Source organism: Ranitomeya imitator, chromosome 5 (assembly GCF_032444005.1).
Source record: "Ranitomeya imitator isolate aRanImi1 chromosome 5, aRanImi1.pri, whole genome shotgun sequence".
NCBI classification, from domain to species: Eukaryota; Metazoa; Chordata; class Amphibia; order Anura; family Dendrobatidae; genus Ranitomeya; species Ranitomeya imitator.
Genome location: NC_091286.1, coordinates 52775704 through 52801796, shown reverse-complemented (window position 1 = coordinate 52801796; position 26093 = coordinate 52775704). Strand labels below are relative to the sequence as shown.

General features: G+C 39.6%; 1 protein-coding gene across 17 annotated transcripts in view; it reads left to right on the top strand.

Annotated features, from left to right (window-relative positions):
- The window catches only part of NRXN1 (neurexin 1), a 1975072-nt gene that overhangs the window by 747027 nt on the left and 1201952 nt on the right, over window positions 1–26093 (top strand). For all 17 annotated transcript variants that reach the window (XM_069768660.1, XM_069768673.1, XM_069768667.1 and 14 more), the window contains one exon: window positions 23211–23512. In XM_069768660.1, coding sequence (XP_069624761.1) covers window positions 23211–23512 — 302 coding nt within the window. The remainder of the gene's footprint in view (window positions 1–23210; window positions 23513–26093) is intronic.

The following is a 26093-nucleotide window of genomic DNA, read 5'->3' as shown; positions in this document are numbered from 1 at the left end:
CTTTAGTATATATTTTTAAATACCCATTGCATCCTAATAGGCTATTTAAAAAGCCAATGAACCCTGGTAGCTTCATTAAATACCCAGTGCATCCTGGTCAATTACCCAGCGAACTCAGTATACTTTTTTAAACACCCAAGAAACTCAGGACAAAAAAATAGTGATGACAGGGGTTATGGTCAGACCGGGACCATAGACCTTAGTGGGGTTCAAAAAAGGTCATTTTGGTCCATATGAGAAGACCAATACTATTAGAGATAATTTGGGAGATTTTTTATGGGGCCCACAATTTATGCCACTAGTGTTACTTGATGATGCCAGAAAATAAAGGACACCTGGCAGAGATGCAATTTAAAGCTCCTGACACTCAGATGTCTGACATTGGAGTTTCATATATTTGCGACTTTTAATTGGATCCACATGGGAATTTTCCACAATATATTACAGCTATATACATGAAATGCCAAATATGTGCTGATTTTATGGATTTTTAAAAATACTAAACATATGACTAGGTCCTCATGTGGCCATCAATTTCCCTTGGGTACCAACACACAGTTGCATCAGGTTCCTCTATTTCCTATTATAGCTATGACTTTGGTACAGTTCAAAACACATAGGTTTGGGGTTCATGTCAACTGTTTTATGGCTGCTCACTTCTATTCCAGAGGTTAGCAATGGAGAGGTGTTTAACATGGCCATGATAACATGGAAAGAGGGCTGACTACTCAAAACCCTCATTAGCATACGAAATGGGGACAATGTAAATGGTTTTTTAACCCCTTAAGCCCCAAGGGTGGTTTGCACGTTAATGACTGGGCCAATTTTTACAATTCTGACCACTGTCCCTTTATGAGGTTATAACTCTGGAACACTTGGCAATTCTGACATTATTTTCTCAGGACATATTGTACTTCATGATAGTAGTAAAATTTCTTAGATATAATGTGTGTTTATTTGTGAAAAAATGGAAATTTGGCGAAAATGTTGAAAATTTAGCAATTTTCCAAATTTGAATTTTTATGCCCTTAAATCACAGAGATATGTCGCGCAAAATAATTAATAAGTAACATTTCCCACATGTCTACTTTACATCAGCACAATTTTGGAACCAAAATTTTTTTTGTTAGGGAGTTATAAGGGTTAAAAGTTGACCAGCAATTTCTCATTTTTACAACACCAATAGTTTATTAAGCCTTCAGGTGTTTTACAGGAATTTTTGGAATGTTTAAAAAAAATGAACATTTAACTTTTTTCACAAACAATTTATTTCAGCTCCATTTTGTTTTATTTTACCAAGGGTAACAGGAGAAAATGGACCCCAAAAGTTGTTGTACAATTTGTTCTGAGTACGCTGATACCCCATATGTGGGGGTAAATCACTGTTTAGGTGCATGGCAGAGCTCGGAAGGGAAGGAGCGCCGTTTGACTTTTCAATGCAAAATTGCCAGGAATTGAGATGGGACGCCATGTTGCGTTTGGAGAGCCCCTGATGTGCCTAAACATTGAAACTCCCCTTAAGTGACACCATTTTGGAAAGTAGACCCCCTAAGGAACTTATCTAGATGTGTGGTGAGCAATTTAACCCACCAAGTGCTTCACAGAAGTTTATAATGCAGAGCCTTCAAAATAAAAAATTAAATTTTTTCACAAATATGATCTTTCGCCCCCAATTTTTTATTTTTCCAAGGGTAAGAGAAGAAATTGGACCATAAAAGTTGTTGTGCCATTTGTCCTGAGTACACCGATACCCCATATGTAGGGGTAAATCACTGTTTGGGCGAATGGCAGAGCTCAGAAGGGATGGAGCGCCATTTGACTTTTCAATGCAAAATTGACTGGAATTGAGATGGGACACCATGTCACGTTTGGAGAGCAACTGATGTGCCTAAACATTAAACCCCCCCACAAGTGACACCATTTTGGAAAGTAGACCCCCTAAGGAACTTATCTAGATGTGTTTTGACAGCTTTGAACCCACAAGTGTTTCACTACAGTTTATAATGCAGAGCCGTGAAAATAAAAATTCTTTTTTTTTTCCACAAAAATTATTTTTTAGCCCCCAGTTTTGTATTTTCCCAAGAGTATCATGAGAAATTGTGTTAGGGCTAGCGGAACGCACCAAATAATAAGACTGATAGTGTACGGTGCGTTCGTAGCCCGGGGTCCACCGTGCAGAGATGGAACCTGCTGCTGAGTAATGACGGACTATATGGCGGTACTCATAAGTATACTCGCGTGGGTTAAACTTCACCCAACGTGAAGGAAGCAATCCTGTTGCATCACAGGATCACGGTACCGCACATAGAAGGCGAGCAAGCAGTCAGCGAACTTAACCCCAACTAGGATTGAAGTCCGATTAGACCACTTGCTGACACAACACCGCAACAGGGTGTGTTAGGCAACTCTTATAATTAGAGCACCGAAGTGCGAACTGTGCCGTGCTGGCAGGCACCACTAAGCACCCAGACGTGGGTCAGGAAGCGCACTACTGGCGCGTGGCGCCGCACTGGCGGTCACAGCAATAGACGCTGATACGTGTGTGACACGTTGAGTGATTTGTCGGGCGCTAGATAGCAGCCATACTCCATACGCGAACAGTCATACAATAGGGTAGGGGTATTTAATGAACGACTTGCACTCACAACAAACACACGTATTCAATTGTACACTAGCGCATGGCCGTGCGGTCATGCGCAGTTTATATAATTGCAGGACAGGAAGTGGCCACAGAAACTTTGCCCTTCCAGGGCCTGCCAAGAGGACCAATGGAATGCGCTGCAGAGCCAGAGCACATGACCCTCGATCTCCAACGGGAGATCTTGCTCTGGGCATGCTCAGTGTGCGCAAACAAGGACTTAGTCCCAGGGAAGTCCGCTCGCCACTGACCAGCACTGACTTTAATGGCAGTAGCTGAAGAAGCAGCAGTAACTCTCTGTACAGAGTGAGAGCGAGCAAGACACTGGGAGCGACGTCCCTGCTGAGCAGACTCCACTGCGGCTGGAGGAGAATGGGAGACCGCAGCGGAGACGGATCGAGATTCCCCCTGTGCAGCAGAGGAAACTCGACTCCTAACAAATTGGACACCAAAAGTTGTTGTCAAATTTGTTCTGAGAACACTGATACCCCATATGTGGGGGGGAACCACCGTTTGGGTGCATGGCAGAGCTCGGAAGGGAAGGAGCGCCATTTGCAATGCAGACTTAGATGGATTGGTCTGCAGGCGTCACGTTGCATTTGCAGAGCCCCTGATGCACCCAAACAGTAGAAACCCCCCACAAGTGACACCATTTTGGAAACTAGACCCCCCAAGATGTGTTGTGAGAACTTTAAACCCTCAAGTGTTTCACTACAGTTTACAACGCAGAGCTGTGAAAATAAAAAATCATTTTTTTCCCACAAAAATGGAAACTGATAATACTCGGTCACAATTTATTACAAGCACTTTCAGCACCTCTCAGCTATTAAACAATGTCAAAGGCTTCATTTTCCGCTGCAATCTTTAAAGGAAAGCTATGTTTTGTAAAGAGGGCTTCAATGCAATTACCAGCCAAAGGAAAAGCTTAGCTTGAGTGGATAAGCCCCTGATTATGACACAGCAATCACAGCAAAAGTACTTGGTGCGCTATTGCAATCCCTGTTAGAAAACATGTCTGCTACTCATTTCTCCTCTGCTTTTTTTCTATATCAATGGTAAGTGTATAAGCCTTAACCCCCGGAGGTATTTTCATTTTAGCGTTTTCGTTTTTTGCTCCCCTTCTTCCCAGAGCAATCACTTTTTTATTTTTTTAGTAAAATGGCCATTTGAGGGCTTATTTTTTGTGGAACGAGTTGCAGGTTGGAACGACACCATTGGTTTTAACATATTGTGTACTAGAAAACGGGAAAAAAATTCTAAGTGCGGTGAAATTGCAAAAAAAAAAAATGCAATCCCACAGGTTTTTTTACCCTGTTCACTGTATGCTATAACTGACCTGCTATATTGATTCTCCTGGTCATTAAGAGTTCATAGACACCAAACATGTCTAGGTTCTTTTTAATCTAAGTGGTGAAAAAAAAAATCACAGTCATTCAATGCGTCATTTTCCGAGACCGTAGCGTCTCCATTTTTCATGATCTCGGGTTGGGCCAGGGCTTATTGTTTGCGTGCCAAGCTGATGTTTTTAATGATGATCTGTTTGGTGCAGATACGATCTTTTGATCGCCTGTTATTTCATTTTAATGCAGTGTTGCAGTGACCAAAAAACATAATTCTGGTGTTTTTACTTTTTTTCTCGTTATGCCGTTTAACGATCAGATTAATTTTTTTTATATTGATAGATCGGGCACGCGGCAATTCCAAATATGTGTATGTTTTTTTTTAACTGTTTTATTTTGAATGGGGCGAAAGGGGGGTGATTTGAACTTTATTATTTTTTTGTTTTTTTTATATTTTATGAAACTTTTTTATTTTGGCATGGCATTAAAAGAGGTACGGTATGCATTTTAAATGAGCATCACCTTTATACAGACCACACTAGAGTTTAGCCAGGCCAAAAAAAGGGATGGGTGATATAAAGCATGCAAATTATTTGCAGCTTCAAATATTTAAATACCACCCCATATACCCTGTGCATCCTGTCACATAATTATTTATTATTTTGAGCTGCCCTTGATTTTTTGGCACAACGATGGTTACTGTTCCCTCAGTTTATTTCAGCACCTTTCTTTGTATATTTATTGAAAAATGATATTTAATTAAAATAAAAATTTTAAAGAAAACAATTTGTGTGCTTCTTGTCTTTACCTGGATGACACACATCCGCTGGTAAAGTAGGTTTTCTAGATCTTTACACTTGCCTATTTGTCCTGTTTCCAATACATAAACTTCAAGAACTAACTGTTCACTTGTTCCTTGATATAGCACCATTAGTAATGAGTGAATATACTCATTACTCGAAATTTCTCGAGCATGCTCGGGTGTCCTCCGAGTGTTTTTAGTGTTCGGAGATGTCATTTTCATCGCCGCAGCTGAATGATTTACATCTGTTAGCCAGCATAAGTACATGTGGGGGTTGTCTGGTTGCTAGGGAATCCCCACATGTAATCAAGCTGGATAAGAGATGTAAATCATTCAGCTGAGGTGGGGAAAATTAAATCTCCGAGCACTAAAAAATACTCGGAGAACACCCAAGCGCGCTCGGGAAATCTTGAGTAATGAGTATATTCGCTCATCACTAATCACCATACTTGCTTTTATCACAGTGCTGACTTGCGGTATAAGCCACAGGAAATACAACCAGATATCTCAATGAGTTTAGTCTATTGTTACACTAGCGTATGTTTGCTCATCCGAAAGAATCAGGTCAATTATGAAAATCACACAGAGTGTGATCATAGTGTGCTCCAATTCTCTCGGATGAGAAAATGGAAATTGGACCACACTCAGATGTCACCAGAGTACAGTCCGATGGTTTCCCCAGACTCATTTACTTGTATGGCCGAGTGCCCTCCGAATACCGGATTAAACTCGAACATGCTGCGATCTTTTTCTCAAGACTGGCTCTGTCCAAGAAAAAAATCGGACATGTTCATGGCCCCATAGCAAAACGTTACTCGAGTGTGATCCGATGTTTTGTCGGGTCGCACTCGGACCATTAATACGGTTGTGTGCATGAGCCCTAAACATGATAAAAAGAAGGACTACATTAAAGTCTACTATTATATAATCAGTAGAGTTGAGCAAAAAGATTCACAGGGCCTTTGTGGAGTGGCCACGTTGGTAGTAAATAGCTGCCAACTGCACGTCCGACACCTATTCTGGTTAATAAGATCGGCACAACATGATGTGTGCTATGCGCCATAATGATTACATCACACCAGGCCTATACGTCAGAAGAGACGCTGGGGATTTCGGCAGGTCAGAAGGAGGCTCACAGGGCTCTGGTCTGTGGCCATTTGCTACCAATATAGTGGAGTGGCGGCTGGTCAGGGCTGTGAATAGTTTCGATCACCTCTAATATACAGCTGTATCTTTCACAATGGACAACAAGTGTTACATTGAAGAATTAAATATAAAACTCAGTTTTTGTACATCTATTTTTTTCACAACTCAAAATTTTGTCTCAAATTTATGAAAACCAAGCGAGGCTCCAGAATAGGAGTGCTAAGCGCTGATGTGTAGATTTTTGAGTATATTGTTAAGGGAGAAAGGCAATCGCCCACTGCTAACAATAACAGGAATTGTGCGCCTAATTACCTGTTCACTCTGCTCAATTTATTGCTCTGGAGTTTTTCCCCTTTCCTAATAGAAAATATGCCAGCTTGTCAGTGATCAGCTTAATTAGCTATTTGGTGTTTTTTTTTACAAGCTTCATGTTTTCCATTGCAAGAAGGAAAGTAAGAAATAATCTTTCACCCTTATCTTGTGTCAGAGGAATGGAGATATTCTAATATTCTAATGCAAGAGGTTAAATTAACTAGCAGAGGTTTCCTAAGACATCTAATTTATCTTATTTTTCTCAGGAAAACGTGTTTACTTCTAACAAAGCTTATTATTAATTGGACTTGTAGTTATTTATTAATTTTGCTTTCCACATAATTCGGCCTCACTGTCTATAGATTTGCATCCTGCTTTGGTCCATTGTCTGCAGTACATATTCTCTACATACATATTTTAGTAGCTTTCCCAAATTCCATGATTCCTCTTAAGAAGGCTAGGTGCAGACAGCAAGAGATTCTGTCATCCGAGAGAATCGGGCCGACTATGTAAATGACACTCTGATCAAACTCTCATCATAGTTTGATCAGACTGTAATCAAAGTGTGATCCAATTCTCTTGGGTCAGGAGAAGATGGAGAAAGAAATGTCTCCATCTTCTCAATTGTGTCAGCGTGAAGAAATCAAAGTGCACTCAGATATCAACCGAGTGCATGGCCGAGTGCAATCCAAATGTCGGATCAAACTTGGGCATGCATCAATTTCTTCCTTGGACTGGCTCAGTCTGACGCGTGCCCTATAGAGTTACATTGGTCTGAGTAAGATTTGATGTTTTATCAGATCGCACTCGGATCAATAACATGGTCGTCTGCATGAGCCCTAATATGCAGTAAATGAGTACATGTAAGGATATGCTTCCTTTTATTGGTGGTCAAAAATGTCTATTTTTAAGGCAGAAGACGCTTTAGGAATTGATGTTTTTTTCTGGAGTTTTATAAACCTAAAATGTTTTTTTTTAGTATTTTTTTGTCACTCACAAATGCTTACTTGATGTTTTTTTGAGAATTTTTTTCAGTGTGTTTGGGCAATTTTTTTTTACTGGCATAATTGTAGCCTTTCCATTACTTTCAGTTACATAATATTGAGCTTCAGGCTAGTTAAAAACCTGAAGAATGTATGTTACAGTACTTCTTTTGAATGAAAACCTAAACATATGAACAGGAGGTTGTTTTGCCATACAAATGAATAGGACCATGATTTTTTTTCTGGTTTTATTAGCATTTTTTTCAACCATTTTTTGGAGCATACCCACTCAAAAGACAATAGAAAAAAAATGCAGTTAAACATTCCCTTAAAGCTTCAATCGAGTCAGATTCAAATTAAAATATGTCATACACCAAAAAGTTGCAAATTAAATGTGTATGGGACATGAAGGAGAGTGGAAGTAGATTTGCAGACTTCACAGTTTGGGAGATATAGTATTATGACTCTCCTTGACGAGTTGAGAGAATTGGCAACCATGGCCAAAACGGGTGTAGAAATTTTACAAAGAACATTTCAAATGTTGAACCTGCAATGCTCATCTAACCATCCAGGTTCCACTTTGAAATTTTCTTTGAGAAATTTCCACACCAGTTTTGGCCATGGTTGCCAATACTCCCAACTCGTCAAGGAGAGTCATAATATTGAATCTCCCAAACTGTGAAGCCTGCAAATCTACTGCCACTCTCCTTCAAGCCCCATATACAGTTAGGTCCATATGTATTTGGACAGAGACAGCATTTTTCTAACTTTGGTTATAGACATTACCACAATGAATTTTAAACAAAACAATTCAGATGCAGTTGAAGTTCAGACTTTCAGCTTTCATTTGAGGGTATCCACATTAAAATTGGATGAAGGGTTTAGGCGTTTCAGCTCCTTAACATGTGCCACCCTGTTTTTAAAGGGACCAAAAGTAATTGGACAATTGACTCCAAGGCTATTTCATGGAAAGGTGTGGGCAATCCCTTCGTTATGTCATTCTCAATTAAGCAGATAAAAGGTCTGGAGTTGATTTGAGGTGTGGTGCTTGAATTTGGAAGGTTTTGCTGTGAAGTAAACATGCGGTCAAAGGAGCTCTCAATGCAGGTGAAGCAAGCCATCCTTAAGCTTCGAAAATAGGCAAAAACCATCCGAGAAATTGGTACAATATTAGGAGTGGCAAAATCTACAGTTTGGTCCATCCTGAGAAAGAAAGAAAGCACTGCTGAACTCTTCAATACAAAAAGACCTGGGCGCCCACAGAAGACACCAGTGGTGGATGATTGCAGAATAATCTCCATGGTGAAAAGAAACCCCTTCACAACAACCAACCAAGTGACCAACACTCTCCAGGAGGTAGGCGTATCAATATCCAAATCTACCATAAAGAGAAGACTGCAGGAAAGTAAATACAGAGGGTTCACTGCACGGTGCAGCCACTCATAAGCATCAAGAATAAAAAGGCTAGACTGGACATTGCTAAAAAACATCTAAAAAAGCCAGCACAGTTCTGGAAGAACATTCATTGGACAGATGAAACCAAGATCAATCTCTACCAGAATGATGGAAAGAGAAAAGTATGGTGAAGGCGTGGTACAGCTCATGATCCAAAGCATACCACATCATCTGTAAAACCCGGAGGAGGCAGTGTCATGGCTTGGGCATGCATGGCTGCCAGTGGCACTGGGTCACTAGTGTTTATTGATGATGTGACACAGGACAGAAGCAGCTGAATGAATTCTGAGGTATTCAGAGACATACTGTGTGCTCAGATCCAGCCAAGTGCAGCCAAACTGATTGGTCGTCGTTTCATACTAGAGATGGACAATGACCCAAAACGTAAAGCCAAAGCAACCCAGGAGTTTATTAAAGCAAAGAAGTGGAATATTCTTGAATGGCCAAGTCAGTCACCTGACCTCAACCCAATTGAGCATGCATTTCACTTGTTAAAGACTAAACTTCAGACAGAAAGGCCCACAAACAAACATCAACTGAAAACCACCGCAGTGAAGGCCTGGCAGAGCATCAAAAAGGAGGAAACACAGCGTCTGGTGATGTCCATGAGTTCAAGACTTCAGGCAGCCATTGCCAACAAAGGATTTTCAACCAAGTACTAAAAATGAACATTTTATTTAAAATTATTTAATCTGTCCAATTACTTTTGGTCCCTTTAAAAACAGGGTGGCACATGTTAAGGAGCTGAAACTGCTAAACCCTTCATCCAATTTTAATGTGGATACCCTCAAATGAAAGCTGAAAGTCTGAACTTCAACTGCATCTGAATTGTTTTGTTTAAAATTCATTGTGGTAATGTCTACAGCCAAAATTGGAAAAATGTTGTCTCTGTCCAAATATATATGGACCTAACTGTAGATTGGATAAAACTCATGTGGAACCAAAAATTTAGAACCAAAGTAAAAAAATAATAATAAAAAACATATGCAAACTTTTTGCTTAAAAAGAATTGTAATTTCCGGTCCCATTGGTGACAGTTCTGGGACCTTACTATACGTTCTATGGTTCAGCATGAATCTCAAACCTTAATGCATTGTTGTGAAATAAACCCTAAAGTATCAACATCCAACACGCAAGAGATCCTAAAAGTATCACTATGGCAACAACTGTCCATAGCAACTGAATATTATCAAGAGCTCACTGCCGAGGAGACAAAGAAGAAGAAGCTTCTGTGCATTTTACTTCAGATACAGCGCTCGATATATAAAAGAAAAATTCACTTAATATACCGGGGAATAGTAGATGTTCCAGATTATTACACCGTTAAGAGTCACAGGTGCCGTTGACCTGATATATTAAATAATTTGGCGCTGTCAAGAATTTGCCACCAAAGCCAAAAGGGCAGCGGACCTTATTGTTGTTCAATTAGTTATGTACTTTGCAAGACTCGTGCTCTTGGAAAAATGCAATTGTACAAGCCAAAAATAATGTAAGGTGGCTGGAAAAGAAGTTTTCTAAAAATTTATTAGCCATTTATAGTTTATGTGACTGAACTTACTTCTTGTAGCGGTTTACTCAGAAATACATATTTCATAATTACATCATTAGTATGGTTTAAAAAAAAAAAAGCAAGTTCTTCAAGTTCAACCGAGGGATGGAAGAGGACAAGATGAGGACCTATCTTTTGGATTGACGTACAATGTGTGAAACGGTCAAGACCCTTGCTAATAACAAAGTGAAGGGTTTTCCTAAGGGGAACAGTGAAAGTCAAGAGGACTGAATTTTATATTAAAGCACTGCTCCAGAATTTTTTTATTGAATTGCTGGAGTGGTGCTACTATTCTAAGTTCGCTGCACTTAGTAATATACTCTCCATCTTCTTCTGTTATCGGCGGCTCACCAGTTTGTTTACTGCAGGTGTTTGTTGGGCGATCAAGAAGTCACAATTCAGTGTAAGTCTATGAGAACCAGAACAATGCTAGAACAAGGCTATCATAGACTTACACTGAGTGCTTGTGACCATAACTCTGACTTCCGGTCAGTCACAAGTTGCAGTCACAAGATGGCTGGAAAGACTCTGAGAACAGGTAAAGACTGTGGATGGTAAGTATAATACTAGGGTCAGGGAAGTTAGGTTAATGGCACCATTCCAGCACTGAAATGCAATCAAGCTCTGGAGTGGTGCTATAGTAGAATGACATGAGGCTAAGAAGAATAAGAGCTTAAAAATTAAGATTAAAAATATTATGATTAAGAATATTCACTGAAATTCAAGAAGATATAACCACAACATGATGCAGATGTAAAATGAATAGGGGTAGCATATAGGACCAGTGGAAAATTGTAGTGAAATAATTCTTTAGTTTTGTAATCAACAAATAATTTAAAAAAAAGTTCTATGCTGTTCATCTGCTTCATTAATTCAACAGTCAGCAAACTGCTGATTTCTAAGGTGCAAATTAGGAGATTTGAGTTACGGAAGCACCTTGCTACCTCCTTGCTTTAGAAAGCTGTAGGGGAAGATACGATAGATAGATAGATAGATAGATAGATAGATAGATAGATAGATAGATAGATAGATAGACAAAATAGAAAAAGATTGTGATTTTAACAGCCCATAATGGTGACATTTCGGTTCATGATAATAATATTTTTTCATGTCTCATCATGAATAGAAACATCGCCATTATGGACTATTAAAACCACAAGTTTGTTTCTATTTTGAACAGCTGTGCTTCCTCCATTATCTTGTCTATATGTGGGAGGAACGGTCTTGCTTTGGAGGCTTGGTACCCACATTTTTGCTGGAGCTACTTCTATGTTTATTTTTCTAGAAAAAATAGATAGATAGATAGATAGATAGATAGATTGACAGATAGATCGATAGATAGCAAAATAGGAAAAAAAATAGAAAAACAGGCAGCACTCCAATATTTATCAAAAATCAGATGGACATTAATAGCCCTGGTGGATTGGCAACATTTCGGTTACAATGAGCCTTTTTCAAGCCTTGAAAAGGGCTCATTGTAACCGAAACGTTGCCACGCCACCAGAGCTGTTAAAGCCCATCTGATTTTTGATAAGTATTGGAGTGCTGCCTGTTTTTCTATTTTTTTCTATTTTGTTATCTATCGATCTATCTGTCAATCTATCTATCTATCTATCTATCTATCTATCTATCTATCTATCTATCTATCTATCTCTCCATCTATTTTTTCTAGAAAAAGAAACATAGAAGTAGCACCAGTGTATACTCATTGAGTGGATACTCATTGCTATGGTGTGTCAATTTCTAACACCAATGCTATCATACTTACCAACTCTCCTAGACAAAGGAAAACTTCCCTCAGCTAAAGGAAGAGCTAATGGATCTCCTTGGTGCAGAGACACCTCAAGGAATTCAGCGCTGCAGAACAGTTTCTCAAACCTGATGTAAGGATCCTCAAACATCAGAAAGAAATCTAGAGATACAACAGTGGGTTAAGGGCTTAGATAGGGCATGGAATGAGTGGTGAGGGGAGTGATATGTGAAAAAAGAGCATGACTACTAAAACTGACCACTCCTCAGCCAGTAAGACCCAGATGACCATCCAACAAGTTAGAGATTATGGATTGTACAAAATAGAAGAATCCCCTAAATGTCTACATACATGAGAGGGGCCTCGTAGGCTTGGGCTACACTGCAACCTTTGAACAAATACTTATTTATTTTAACTATTTATTAGCTACAGCTACTATCCAAAGCAATGTACTGAGATGTATGAAGTTGAGTGGATTGCAGCTGCCATTTAGTAGTTAAAATCAATCAGTAGCACTACAAAACGTAGTAGTGTAGCCTCAGGGCTTACGAGATTTATACAGTATGAACCTACCGTTCAACTAGTTCATCCTACACATCATAGAGCATTATCAATTTCAATACATACCTTAAAAAAAGTTAACAGACTGATTGTAAATGTTCTAAAGATATTTGAGTGCCATTCTTGAAAGTCCACCTGTAACACAACTATAGAAGGAAGCACATAAAATAAAAGCAAACAATATCATAGTAAGAACTTTAAATATATGGCATACCATATGGATATCGAGAGATGTGCCTTGTATCGTGATTTTCCTGATGGGTAGCAGCCATGACTGCTGCCTTTTTTTATTACAATAACTTTGTTATACACAGAAATTACCGGTGCATATTGGCAGCTTTGTATGTTTTCTGTAAAATTAGACCATTTACTTAGAAATAGATGCAATTGTACCGCTATGCTAAATGAGTCTTTAAGAGTCTTGAAAAACAAACCATGGATTTCTATTCAGTTGGAATTATAGCCTATGGTTGGCATTAGCATGTGTAAGATTGTACGGTATTCCAACAACAGAATGAGATCCCATTGACTGGAGAATGGCAGTGTTTTAGGAAATAACAGGGTTGAGCCCACTATGAGTGCTATGTATTTACCTGACTATAAACATATCTCATTTAGTATACAGTAGTAGATGATGCACAAAAACCTACACTTTTCTTTATGACCTTTCTAAAATAATTTTCTTCATATTGAGAAGGTATAACTCGGGATTTATTTCAAACCACATGATAAAAATAAATTTCAAAAATCAATTGGAAAACTCTAGAGAAACTTTTCGGACTACCTCCAATAAGTTGATTTTTTAACAGATTGTAGAGACTAGATCAAGATTAAGACAAAGCCTTGCCGTTCCAGCTCAACCTCCCCACAAGAACATATCCTTTCTACAATCACTGCTCTCAGTATCTCAGAAGTCATATCCCAACTAATCATAAAGTGAATAGCATATCCTATAATTTGCCATCAGTGTTTTGGGTTCAAAAACCTCTTAAAAAGATAGATTTTATTTAATTGGGAGACTGAAAACGGAAACTTTCCGTAATAGCACATAATTGTGCATTTTACAGTTTCTAAAATGCAGCAAAGGACAAAGGTCCTTTAAGGGTTATCCTCATCATGAATTGTTAGAATTGCAAAGTGCTTGTAAAAACATGGAACTTTGCAAATTATTTGTTATTAAAATCATCTCTGTTCTCAAGAATGGAGGATTTTTAGTGTTCTGGTGTACTGCTTTTTGCCTAGGCTACTGGCCACTTCTTCAGTCTATCAGCAGTGGCCGGTCTCCTAGTCAAGGAGAGCAGCACTTACAAGCTCTGTTCTATAGAACTTGCAAGCACTGCTCTGAAACTGGTCGTATGACTTGATGTAATCAGCTTCAAGGTCCCTATGCTCCTCTAAGGCTTCCTCTGCTTGCAACACCGGAGAGTTCACAGTTCAGGCCAGTGGCGCGATTATGTCATTTGTCTGACTTGTTAATAAAGCAAGAGTGGTGATGTCATAGCTACAGTGCATGCAATCACTGCAGCCAATCACTGGGCTCAGCGATCTCCTGCTGTTCCCAGTGATTGGTTGCAGTGATCATGCTTTGCTGAGCTCGTGGAAGATAAGGATAGCAAAATTGGTAATTTTCACTCTTTGTAAGCCTATGGAGGAAACAAATACTTATAATTCATACCTGTAGTGAGAATAATGTGAAACTTTCTTTTGATACAGCAAACAAAAATTCTGTGTAGTTAGATATCATGATGTGTGCGATCATCGATTGTTATGGATCGGTTTGCCAGCCTACTACCTATCAACCTATCTGAAGAAGTCTAAATTGCTCTAAAATCACAACCTTAGTCCAGTAAATACTGTACATTATCAACAACTTCAAATAAGCAATTCTCTCTTTTAAGTACCGTTATTTGGAGACCATTTAAAAAAAATCAATTTTTTAATAATACTTCATCAGTTTCATAGTACAATGAGGGTCATATTCTAAATGTGTACACGAAAAGAAGTACAGCGTCTAATCTATTCCTATTGATTGAATAAAGGGAGGAGGACAATGAAAATTCAGATATTACAGACAATGATTTCACTTCCACCGGGAAGGTGTTTTAGACTATGTCTGTCTGCGGCTACCGGACTGATCAGATCTTTAGTGACATATGAAGCTGCCTTTTATAGAAGGTGCAGACATGCTGAATTGGCTTTTCATTCTCTTTCTCAAGGAAAATACCATTAGCTCACAAGATTTAGCCTTGAATACTTAAGGAAGGCGTGATACGTACAAACTGTTAACCTTCTTAAAAGCTTTTTCCAATCTTTTCTAAGCCCTGGAGAAGCAGATTTTACTCAGACTCGGTCATTCACAGTAAAATGATTCCTTTGATTAGCCTATAATTATAGTGTGCGGTAAGCAGGTATTTCCGACGTAAGCTCTTTGACTTGCCAATGTTGGCCGTACTAATTTTAAGATGAAAAGTTACCTTCATGCCATTGTTTTGTTGGCTATGTTTAAAGTGAGAATGATTTCCTGGTCTTAAGGAAAGATAATGGACAATTTTTCATAATTTGAAAGGTTATAAAACCAATACATCATTGTACGGGGTAATTGCTAGTTTCTCGCGCAATCGGCCTGAAAACAAAAGACTTCAGAGTGCGAAGGGTTTACCTGAAAAATTACACAGGGTTTTACATTTTTTTACTTATCTTAGTTTTTAGTCATCTCCATATATATGGATGTCATGTTGCAGAGATGGTTGAGATTACTGATTTATGTTTTTGTTTGATGCGGTTATCCTGTGCAAAAAAAATAGGTTTATAGTAATAGTACAGCATAGAAAGGCCCCTGATATGTAAAAGTCTACCATTAAGGATTTACTAAACAGAGATGATTGTATCAATTATGTGCAAATTGAATTTGAGTCAAATTTATTGACATCTGGGGGTACTGATAAATTGGAACAATGACGGTGTCACTTCACACAAAGTGGCAAAAAACATCCGCCAACCAGTTTATATAATACATGAGACACAGACGGCACATTCTTTCTGAAAATGCCTTGGAGTTATCACATTAGATCACAGAGTAGAATGCCACCAATCAGGAGAGACTATCTCATACTCTGTGCGATGATGACTGATTATGGTAATCTGGCTGTTAGCATCACTTGCCATACATGCGCCTCAAAAGTAGATACATCATGGGCAAAATCTCTCTCTTATTATTGAGACTGATTTTCCATTAAATGCATTAAAGAAGTTGCATACACTCCTGGGAGAACTCGTTGTGGTAGACACCTCTTTTTAAGACAATTAAGCTACCTGAAAATCATGGCAAATTTTTTTCTGTTCAAATCAAATTTTTGGGGCAAAATTTGCTGAATTTGACGTAATCGAATTCCAAGAGGTTCGATCATCTCTATTACTAAAGTTAACATGAGGTTGCCTGTCCACATACAAGTTTTTAAAAACTTTTCAGAATGAGATAAAAAAAATAAATGATACTTACCTTACCTACCATTCGAATACTTCTTCTTCTTACTGGCATCTGTACTTCCTTCTCCGCCTAGACTGACATGTGACTGAAGTTGTCTCATATCTTTGCAGACAGGTCAGGGAGTTCAGGAATCACAGGAGGCATTTGTTGGCTGCAACCCATCACTACATACAAAGGTGTTCGCTAACTCTTGGCCTCTAATTGGCTAAAATTGTCACATATTTGCTCTGTACAGCATATGATGTGTAGTACCACAGATTGAATAATAATAAATTATTGTATCACATATTTTTAAATTAGGTCAATAATCAACTGTCTAGATCTGTTTGATTAACATTTCAGGCCAGCGGCATAATTGTGCAGCTGGACAAAACTTTGCGCTGTGCAGTGTTGCACAGAGCCAGCTTTTACATTATAGCATTAGAAGAGCACAGGGCACTGAAGTTGACATCTACAAGGTACAATAAAGGACCAATAGTGAGAAAAATACTACTTCTCTCTTACTGGACTCAATTAGGGCAGAAAAGCAACAACACTTTTAGTCTACTTATTGATTAAATGGTGTGAATGCACCTACAGGCTAAACTGTGAACATTTTTTAACCCCTTTCTGACATCGGACGTACTATCCCGTCCATGTGGGGTGGGCCCCTATGACCATGGACAGGATAGTACGTCCAGCGCGATCGGCGGCGCTCACGGGGGCCGGGTGTCAGCTGCCTATCGCAGCTGACATCCGGCACTATGTGCCAGGAGCGATCACGGACCGCCCCCGGCACATTAACCCCTGGCACACCGAGATCAAAGATGATCGCGATGTGCCGGCGGTGCAGGGAAGCACCGCGCAGGGAGGGGGCTCCCTGCGGGCTTCCCTGAGCCCCCCGCAGCAACGCGATGTGATCGCGTTGCTGCGAGGGTCTTACCTCCCTCCCTCCCTGCTCGAGCCCCGGATCCAAGATGGCCGCGGATCCGGGTCCTGCAGGGAGGGAGGTGGCTTCACAGAGCCTGCTCAGAGCAGGCACTGTGAAGCCTGCAGCGCTGCATGTCAGATCAGTGATCTGACAGAGTGCTGTGCAAACTGTCAGATCACTGATCTGTGATGTCCGCCCCTGGGACAAAGTAAAAAAGTAAAAGAAAAAATTTTCAAATGTGTAAAAAAAAATAAAAAAAAATATTCCAAAATAATGAAAAAAAATATATATATTATTCCCATAAATATATTTCTTTATCGAAATAAAAAAAATAAAAATAAAAGTACACATATTTAGTATCGCCGCGTCCGTAACGGCCCGACCTATAAAACTGGCCCACTAGTTAACCCCTTCAGTAAACACCGTAAGAAAAAAAAAAAAAAACGAGGCAAAAAACAACGCTTTATTATCATACCGCCGAACAAAAAGTGGAATAACACGCGATCAAAAAGACAGATATAAATATCCATGGTACTGCTGAAAACGTCATCTTGTCCCGCAAAAAACGAGCCACAATACAGCATCATCAGCAAAAAAATAAAAAAGTTATAGTCCTGAGAATAAAGCGATGCCAAAATAATTATTTTTTCTATAAAATAGTTTTTATCGTATAAAAGCGCCAAAACATAAAAAAATGATATAAATGAGGTGTCGCTGTATTCGTACTGACCCGAAGAATAAAACTGCTTTATCAATTTTACCAAACGCGGAACGGTATAAACGCCTCCCCCAAAAGAAATTCATGAATAGCTGGTTTTTGGTCATTCTGCCTCACAAAAATCGGAATAAGAAGCGATCAAAAAAGTCACGTGCCCGAAAATGTTACCAATAAAAACGTCAACTCGTCCCGCAAAAAATAAGATCTCACATGACTCTGTGGACCAAAATATAGAAAAATTATAGCTCTCAAAATGTGGTAACGCAAAAAATATTTTTTGCACTAAAAAGCGTCTTTCAGTGTGTGACGGCTGCCAATCACAAAAATCCGCTAAAAAACCCGCTATAAATGTAAATCAAACCCCCCTTCATCACCCCCTTAGTTAGGGACAAATTAAAAAAATGTATTTATTTCCATTTTCCCATTAGGGCTAGGGTTAGAGTTAGGGCTAGGGTTAGGGCTAGGGTTAGGGCTAGGGTTAGGGCTAGGGTTAGGGTTAGGGCTAGGGCTAGGGTTAGGGCTAGGGTTAGGGCTAGGGTTAGGGCTAGGGTTAGGGTTAGGGCTAGGGTTAGGGCTAGGGCTAGGGTTAGGGCTAGAGTTAGAGTTAGGGCTAGGGCTAGGGTTAGGGCTAGGGTTAGGGCTAGGGTTAGGGCTAGGGTTAGGATTAGGGTTAGGGCTAGGGTTAGGGCTAGGGCTACAGTTTGGGTTGGTGCTAAAGTTACAGTTAGGGCTTAGATTACATTTACGGTTGGGAATTGGGTTGGGATTAGGGTTAGGGGTGTGTCTGGGTTAGAGGTGTGGTTAGGGTTACTGTTGGGATTAGGGTTAGGGATGTGTTTGGATTAGGGTTTCAGTTATAATTGTGGGGTTTCCACTGTTTAGGCACATCAGGGGCTCTCCAAACGCGACATGGCGTCCGATCTCAATTCCAGCCAATTCTGCGTTGAAAAAGTAAAACAGTGCTTCTTCCCTTCCGAGCTCTCCCGTGTGCCCAAACAGGGGTTTACCCCAACATATGGGGTATCAGCGTACTCAGGACAAATAGGACAACAACTTTTTGGGTCCAATTTTTCCTGTTACCCTTGGGAAAATACAAAACTCAGGGCTAAAACATATTTTTTGTGGGAAAAAAAAGATTTTTTATTTTCACGGCTCTGCGTTATAAACTGTAGTGAAACACTTGGGGGTTCAAAGTTCTCACAACACATCTAGATTAGTTCCCTGGGGGGTATAGTTTCCAATATGGGGTCACTTGTGGGGGGTTTCTACTGTTTAGGTACATTAGGGGTTCTGCAAACGCAATGTGACGTCTGCAGACTATTCCATCTAAGTCTGCATTCCAAATGGCGCTCCTTCCCTTCCGAGCTCTGCCATGCGCTCAAACGGTGGTTTCCCCCAACATACGGGGTATCAGCATACTCAGGACAAATTGGACAACAACTTTTGGGGTCGAATTCTTCTCTTACCCTCGGGAAAATACAAAACTGGGGGCTAAAAAATAATTTTGGGGGGAAAGATTTTTTTTTTTAATTTTCACGGCTCTGCGTTACAAACTGTAGTGAAACACTTGGGGGTTCAAAGCTATCACAACACATCTAGATGAGTTCCTTAGGGGGTCTAGTTTCCAAAATGGTGTCACTTGTGGGAGGTTTCTACTGTTTAGGTACATTAGGGGCTCTGCAAATGCAATGTGACACCTGCAGACCATTCCATCTAAGTCCTCATTCCAAATGGAGCTCCTTCCCTTCCGAGCCCTCCCATGCGCCCAAACAGTGGTTCCCCCCCACATATGGGGTATCAGCGCACTCAGGACAAATTGGACAACAAATTGTGGGGTCGAATTTCTCCTGTTACCCTCGAGAAAATACAAAACTGGGGGCTAAAAAATAATTTTTGTGGGAAAAAATTTTTGTTTTATTTTTACGGCTCTCCATTATAAACTTCTGTGAAGCCCTTGGTGGGTCAAAGCACTCAGCACACATCTAGATAAGTTCCTAAGGGGGTCTACTTTCCAAAATGGTGTCACTTGTGGGGGGTTTCTACTGTTTAGGTACATTAGGGGCTCCTCTGCAAACGCAATGTGACACCTGCAGACCATTCCATCTAAGTCTGCATTCAAATGGCACTCCTTCCCTTCTGAGCCCTCCCATGTGCCCAAACAGTGGTTCCCCCCACATATGGTGTATCATCGCACTCAGGACAAATTGGGCAACAAATTTTGGGGTCCAATTTCTCCTGTTACCCTCAGGAAAATACAAAACTGGGGGCTAAAAAAATAATTTTTGTGGGAAAAAAATTTTGTTTTATTTTTAAGGCCCTGCATTATAAACTTCTGTGAAGCACTTGGTGGGTCAAAGTGCTCACCACACCTCTAGATAAGTTCCTTAGGGGGTCTACTTTCCAAAATGGTGTCATTTGTGGGGGGTTTCAATGTTTAGGCACATCAGTGGCTCTTCAAACGCAACATGGCGTTCTATCTCAATTCCTGTCAATTTTGCTTTGAAAAGTCAAACGGCGCTCCTTCCCTTCCGAGCTCTCCCATCCGCCCAAACAGTGGTTTACCCCCACATATGGGGTATCAGCGTACTCAGGACAAATTGTACAACAACTTTTGGGGTCCAATTTCTTCTCTTACCCTTGGGAAAATAAAAAATTGGGGGTGAAAAGATAATTTTTGTGAAAAAATATGATTTTTTATTTTTACGGTTCTACATTATAAACTTCTGTGAAGCACTTGGAGGGTCAAAGTGCTCACCACACCTCTAGATAAGTTCCTTAGGGGGTCTACTTTCCAAAATGGTGTCACTTGTGGGGGGTTTCAATGTTTAGGCACATCAGTGGCTCTTCAAACGCAACATGGCGTCCCATCTCAATTCCTGTCAATTTTGCATTGAAAAGTCAAATGGCACTCCTTCGCTTCCGAGCTCTGCCATGCGCCCAAACAGTGGTTTACCCCCACATGTGGGGTATTGGCATACTCAGGACAAATTGTACAACAATGTTTGGGGTCCATTTTCTCCTGTTACCCTTGGTAAAATAAAACAAATTGGAGCTGAATTAAATTTTTTGTGAAAAAAAGTTAAATGTTCATTTTTATTTAAACATTCAAAAAATTCCTGTGAAGCACCAGAAGGGTTAATAAACTTCTTGAATATGGTTTTGAGCACCTTGAGGGGTGCAGTTTTTAGAATGGTGTCACACTTGGGTATTTTCTATCATATAGACCCCTCAAAATGACTTCAAATGAGATGTGGTCCCTAAAATAAAATGGTGTTGTAGAAATGAGAAATTGCTGGTCAAATTTTAACCCTTATAACTCCCTAACAAAAAAAAATTTTGGTTCCAAAATTGTGCTGATGTAAAGTAGACATGTGGGAAATGTTACTTATTAAGTATTTTGTGTGACATATCTCTGTGATTTAATTGCATAAAAATTCAAAGTTGGAAAATTGCGAAATTTTCATAATTTTCGCCAAATTTCTGTTTTTTTCACAAATAAACGCAGGTACTATCAAAGAATTTTTACCATTGTCATGAAGTACGATATGTCACGAGAAAACAATGTCATAATCACCAGGATCCATTGAAGCGTTCCAGAGTTATAACCTCATAAAGGGACAGTGGTCAGAATTGTAAAAATTGGCCCGGTCATTAACGTGCAAACCACCCTTGGGGGTAAAGGGGTTAAGGGGACCTTTCTATAATCAAAACTTACAATATATATGCAAAGGACAAGTAATATGCTTCTGAGTTGAGACTCCAGAGACCCACTTTTCAGCTGCATGTAAATATGTCTCTACACTCATTCACAAAATTCCATAGCAATAAACTGGGTTGTTTATTTAATAAGATGCTGCCTTTGCCTCTGTATTGGTGAGTCAAGTGTACTGTGCCAATCACTGCTCATTTAAATGGGTGGTGGCACTTTCCTACACAGTGGCCCACCGGAGAATTCTCCTGTTCTTCTGAGGACCAGGCCGAGCCTGGTTACAGTGTTGGGATCTACAGAAATCAGATGCTTATCACCTATGCTGTAGATCTGTTGTAATTATAGGAAACAACTAGTGATAAGCGAGTGTACTCATTGTTCGGGTTTTCCCGAGCACACTCAGGTGGTCTCCGAGTATTTGTTTGTGTTCGGAGATTTAGTTTTTATCACGACAGCTGAATGATTTACAGCTACTAGCCAGCCTAAGTACATGTGGGGGTTGCCTGGTTGCTAGGGAATCCCCACATGTATTCAAGTTGGCTAGTAGCTGTAAATCTTTCAGCTGCTGTGTTGAAAACTAAATCTCCGAACAGTCATAAATACTTGGAGGCCACCCGAGCATGCTCGGTAAAACCCAAGCAACGAGTACACTGGCTCATCACTAGAAACAACACTTTAAATAAACCTATCCAATTACTAGTGTTCTTTTTCAATGTTTTTCTACCTATATTTATTCCTGTACAATCTGATTTATACGAAAGCAATAAAGAAAAGCCTGATGTAAATATCGGATGACATTATTCATTAGATTTCTCAGGAAAAACTTGTTAAAGGGAACCTATCCCCAAACAGTATTGACCTGCAGATATGGAGTCAGTCTGCAGATTAATAGCATTCTATAGCTTTGCGGTCACGGCACTGAAAGACCAGCTGCCGGGCGGAAATAAAAATTATTCCTCCCATTAGCCTCTGGGTTACATAGAGGCGGCTGCTTTAACCACACCCCAGTGCTTACTGACAGCCAGCTCAGCAGTGTATCAGTACAGAGTCGGCTGTCAGTCAGTGCTGGGGTGTGGTTACAGCCGCCACTAACTATGTACTGAGTGGTGGCCGTTGCCACATCTCTTTGAACGTCAGAGGCTGCAGGGAGGAATAATGTTCATTTTCCCCTATTAGCCGGCCTTTGAGAACATCGGCCTTGCGGCTTTAGAACTCTATTAACATGCCAATTAACCTCATATCTGCAGGTTAGCATAATTTTTTGACATGACAGGTTCCCTTTAGCATAATACACAAACTAATTATTATTATTAGCAGTAGTAACTATTTATATTATTATTATTATTATTATTATTATTATTGCTATTATTATTATGACTATTATCTAAAAATGTAAGAGTGAAGCGAAAAATAAATTCTATACTTCATTACTGTAATATATGATTTTTTTTATAGAACTGAATAAGTTGAAAGGGATGCTAAGCTGCTGAAGTTGTATTTTAATTTTCTTTTTTTTAATGAGCTCATGCATAAAAATAATGAGCTGATTGTACCATGAACTGATAGTTGAAAGTACAGTTCAATCCATCTATAAGGACAGAATCTCATTCTGTATGGGGATGAGATATTTGTTTAGTTGCTTAAGCCATTTATACAATTGGCAATGCTTTTAACATAACTTGTCAGTTCCATTGAAATGGATGTTGTTATGTCTTTCCAAGTAAAGAGGTTTTTCTATTTTTCCTTTTCTTTTTCTTCCTTTTTTCTTTAAGCTAGGCTATTAAATGACTGAATTTAACCCACTTTATATGCTTCAGATGTTACATACATATATTATTTTTTTTTTACAGGGAAGGAAGAGTACATCGCCACATTTAAAGGGTCCGAGTATTTCTGCTACGACTTATCGCAAAACCCAATTCAGAGCAGCAGCGATGAAATCACGTTGTCGTTTAAAACCCTTCAGAGGAACGGACTGATGCTTCACACAGGAAAATCGGCAGATTATGTCAATCTGGCCTTAAAAAATGGAGCCGTGTCTTTGGTCATTAATTTGGGGTCAGGGGCCTTTGAGGCCTTGGTGGAGCCGGTGAATGGAAAGTTTAATGACAATAACTGGCATGATGTGAAAGTAACAAGAAATCTGCGTCAGGTAACAGTAAAATGGATGAAAACGTTATTCATTTTGTTTTCAACACAGCTAGGTAGCAAAATATTCTCGAGATTAAATATACTAATAGATATTTTCAAAGCTTGTGAAACTTGAGCAGGGGCAGACCTAGAAAACACCAAGGGCCGTCTATAAGGAAGTTATTGACAGACATAACTTATACTTGGTCAATGAGTTGTTGAGTCCTATAGATTAAGTTTTTCAATTGTATTGTATTTATTTAATGATAATTCACCATTATTATCCTTGTGTAGTTATATAATTGTCACTACTAAGACTTTTTTTCATATATTTCTTTAAGATTTAAAAGGATCTATGATCATTTACGTTTTCTTAATTTTTGACCATGCAGGTATGAAATTCTCAGAGGATTGGGTTGTCCTTTTTTATGGGGCATTTGAACCCACTTTGAGAACATCTAGAGTTCACTGTTCTAATAAGGGCAAAAAGTAAAAAAAGGCTTTGAGTATTTAAAGGGAACTTGTCACCAGAAAAAAAAAACTAATAATCTGCAGAAATGAGGTTAATGGCGTTATTAAGGTAACCTGCCTGGCGCAGCAATTAACCGAACGCTGCGGGTAAAAAATAAACTTAATTTCTTTCCTCAGCTTTCAGGTACAGGGGCGGCCTCAGTACTGGGGCAGTCACTGCTCCGAAAACAGAGAGCAGCAGCTGTTAACGCTCCCCCAGGACTGACTTACAGTCACTCTGCCTTGCGGCCCGCTGTCAGTCAGGGCCGGGGATGCGGTTACAGCTCCCAATCTGTATATGGAAAGCAGTGACTGAACCCGTGCTGGCGCCACCCCCTTGACTGAAATGGAACGCTGTTGGGGGGAATAATGTTAATTTTGTCCCCACAGCATTCAGCTAAATGTGGAGCTGGGCAGGTTAGTAATGATATTAAACTGCAGGTTAATAGCATTTTTTCTGGTGACAGGTTTCCTCTTAAGAACATAAGCCATTAGCAGAATGTGATGTTACCCTCCATTTATTCCAGCGATGCCACTCTGGTGGTCATTGCCGATCTCTGATTACTTTCTATAGTGGGATGAGCCATCTGTGTGAATGTCACTGCCTCTAACACCATTGATAGATCGCTGTCACGTGCGCATGGACTGCACAACATCGCTATAGAAATTAGTAGAGATCTGCGACCATTTTGGAGCAGTGGGAGATAAACTGGGTTAAAAAAATTTTTTATTTTATGCCAAGTAATCCTATAAGCCTGTTCTGCCTGGTGCTGATCTCTGCTGGCTCAGAGAAGTCACAGACTGCTCCTACCAGTGATCCTGCAGCTTCATTTGACCTCACGTCAACAGAGCAGTTCTTTCTCTTCCACTCTTCTCTGTCTAAGGGGTGTGACTGCCAATGTCATGCCAGTTGACAACCGGCTCTCTGCTGCCTAACTGTGGGGAGCTTGTTGTCAGTCAGCATGATGTCAACAGTGATGCTCTGCTCACAAAGCAGACAGGAAGAGGAAGAGCTGCTCTGTTGGCGTGAAGTCAAATGAAGCAGCAGAATAGCCCGCAGGAGCAGTCTGTGACCTGGCAGAGATCAACACCGGGCATAATTGGCAGGTAGTTAGCTACTATCTCTCTGAAATGTTTTAGCCCCATTACAAAAAATAAGAAAAGTCCCAGATAACCCATTTAATACTACCCTTCTAAAATTTGCTGAATAATTGGGCAAAAGACAAAAGAGACTGATAAAAAGTCTAATGGGCACTCGTAATTCCTAGTTATAAATATGTAAAGATTACCCTTTGATTTATTTTGGAGGTGGGTCCGCTCTTAAAAGTAAAATCCAATAGATTTATTAAAATGCTTAAAGTGAATATCTACCTTTAACTCCTTAAAGGCAAAGCATTTATAGCCAAATTTGGGCCTTTGGCATCAGAGAACAATATTTTTTTCATTCTGATGCAATTATATGAAGCCTTGTATTTTTGTGTAATGAGTTACATTTGTCTATTTGGGGGTGCATAACTTTTTTATATTAACTTTTCTTAACCACTTCAAAGGATATATTGAAAAAACTGTGATTCCTACAATATATTTATTTATTTTCTATAGCATTTTAAATGCTGCATGGTTTTATGCAGTGTAAATACCAAAGTCTGCCTAACTGTCGGCACAATTACAGTATTTTATTACCTTTAAATTATTATTGCCCATTTCGAGATTACAATTATTTGTATGTAGCCACTGTTCAAGAGTTAACATTTGTTGTGTATTCGATGATTTTACAACTTTTGACCAACAACCTATGAGACTTCATATTTAGGCATTGTCTCATAGGCGTATAGCGATGGCAGCACTATGGTCCTTTAATAGGTCCTTAGCTACAATGGCCACCTATCGGTGTTCTGCAATTTCATCCTTCGGGCACTATTGAGATGCCAAAGAGAGCCATTTCAGTCTGTCCAACCCTTTAGATACTGTGATAGCTAATAAATGGAGCATCTTGGGGGTTAAACATCTAGGATCAGAGGTTATGCTGACCTTGGCCATAAAAGTTGCAGCCTATCTCTGAAGATCTATGAAAAACTTAATCAGCACAAAAT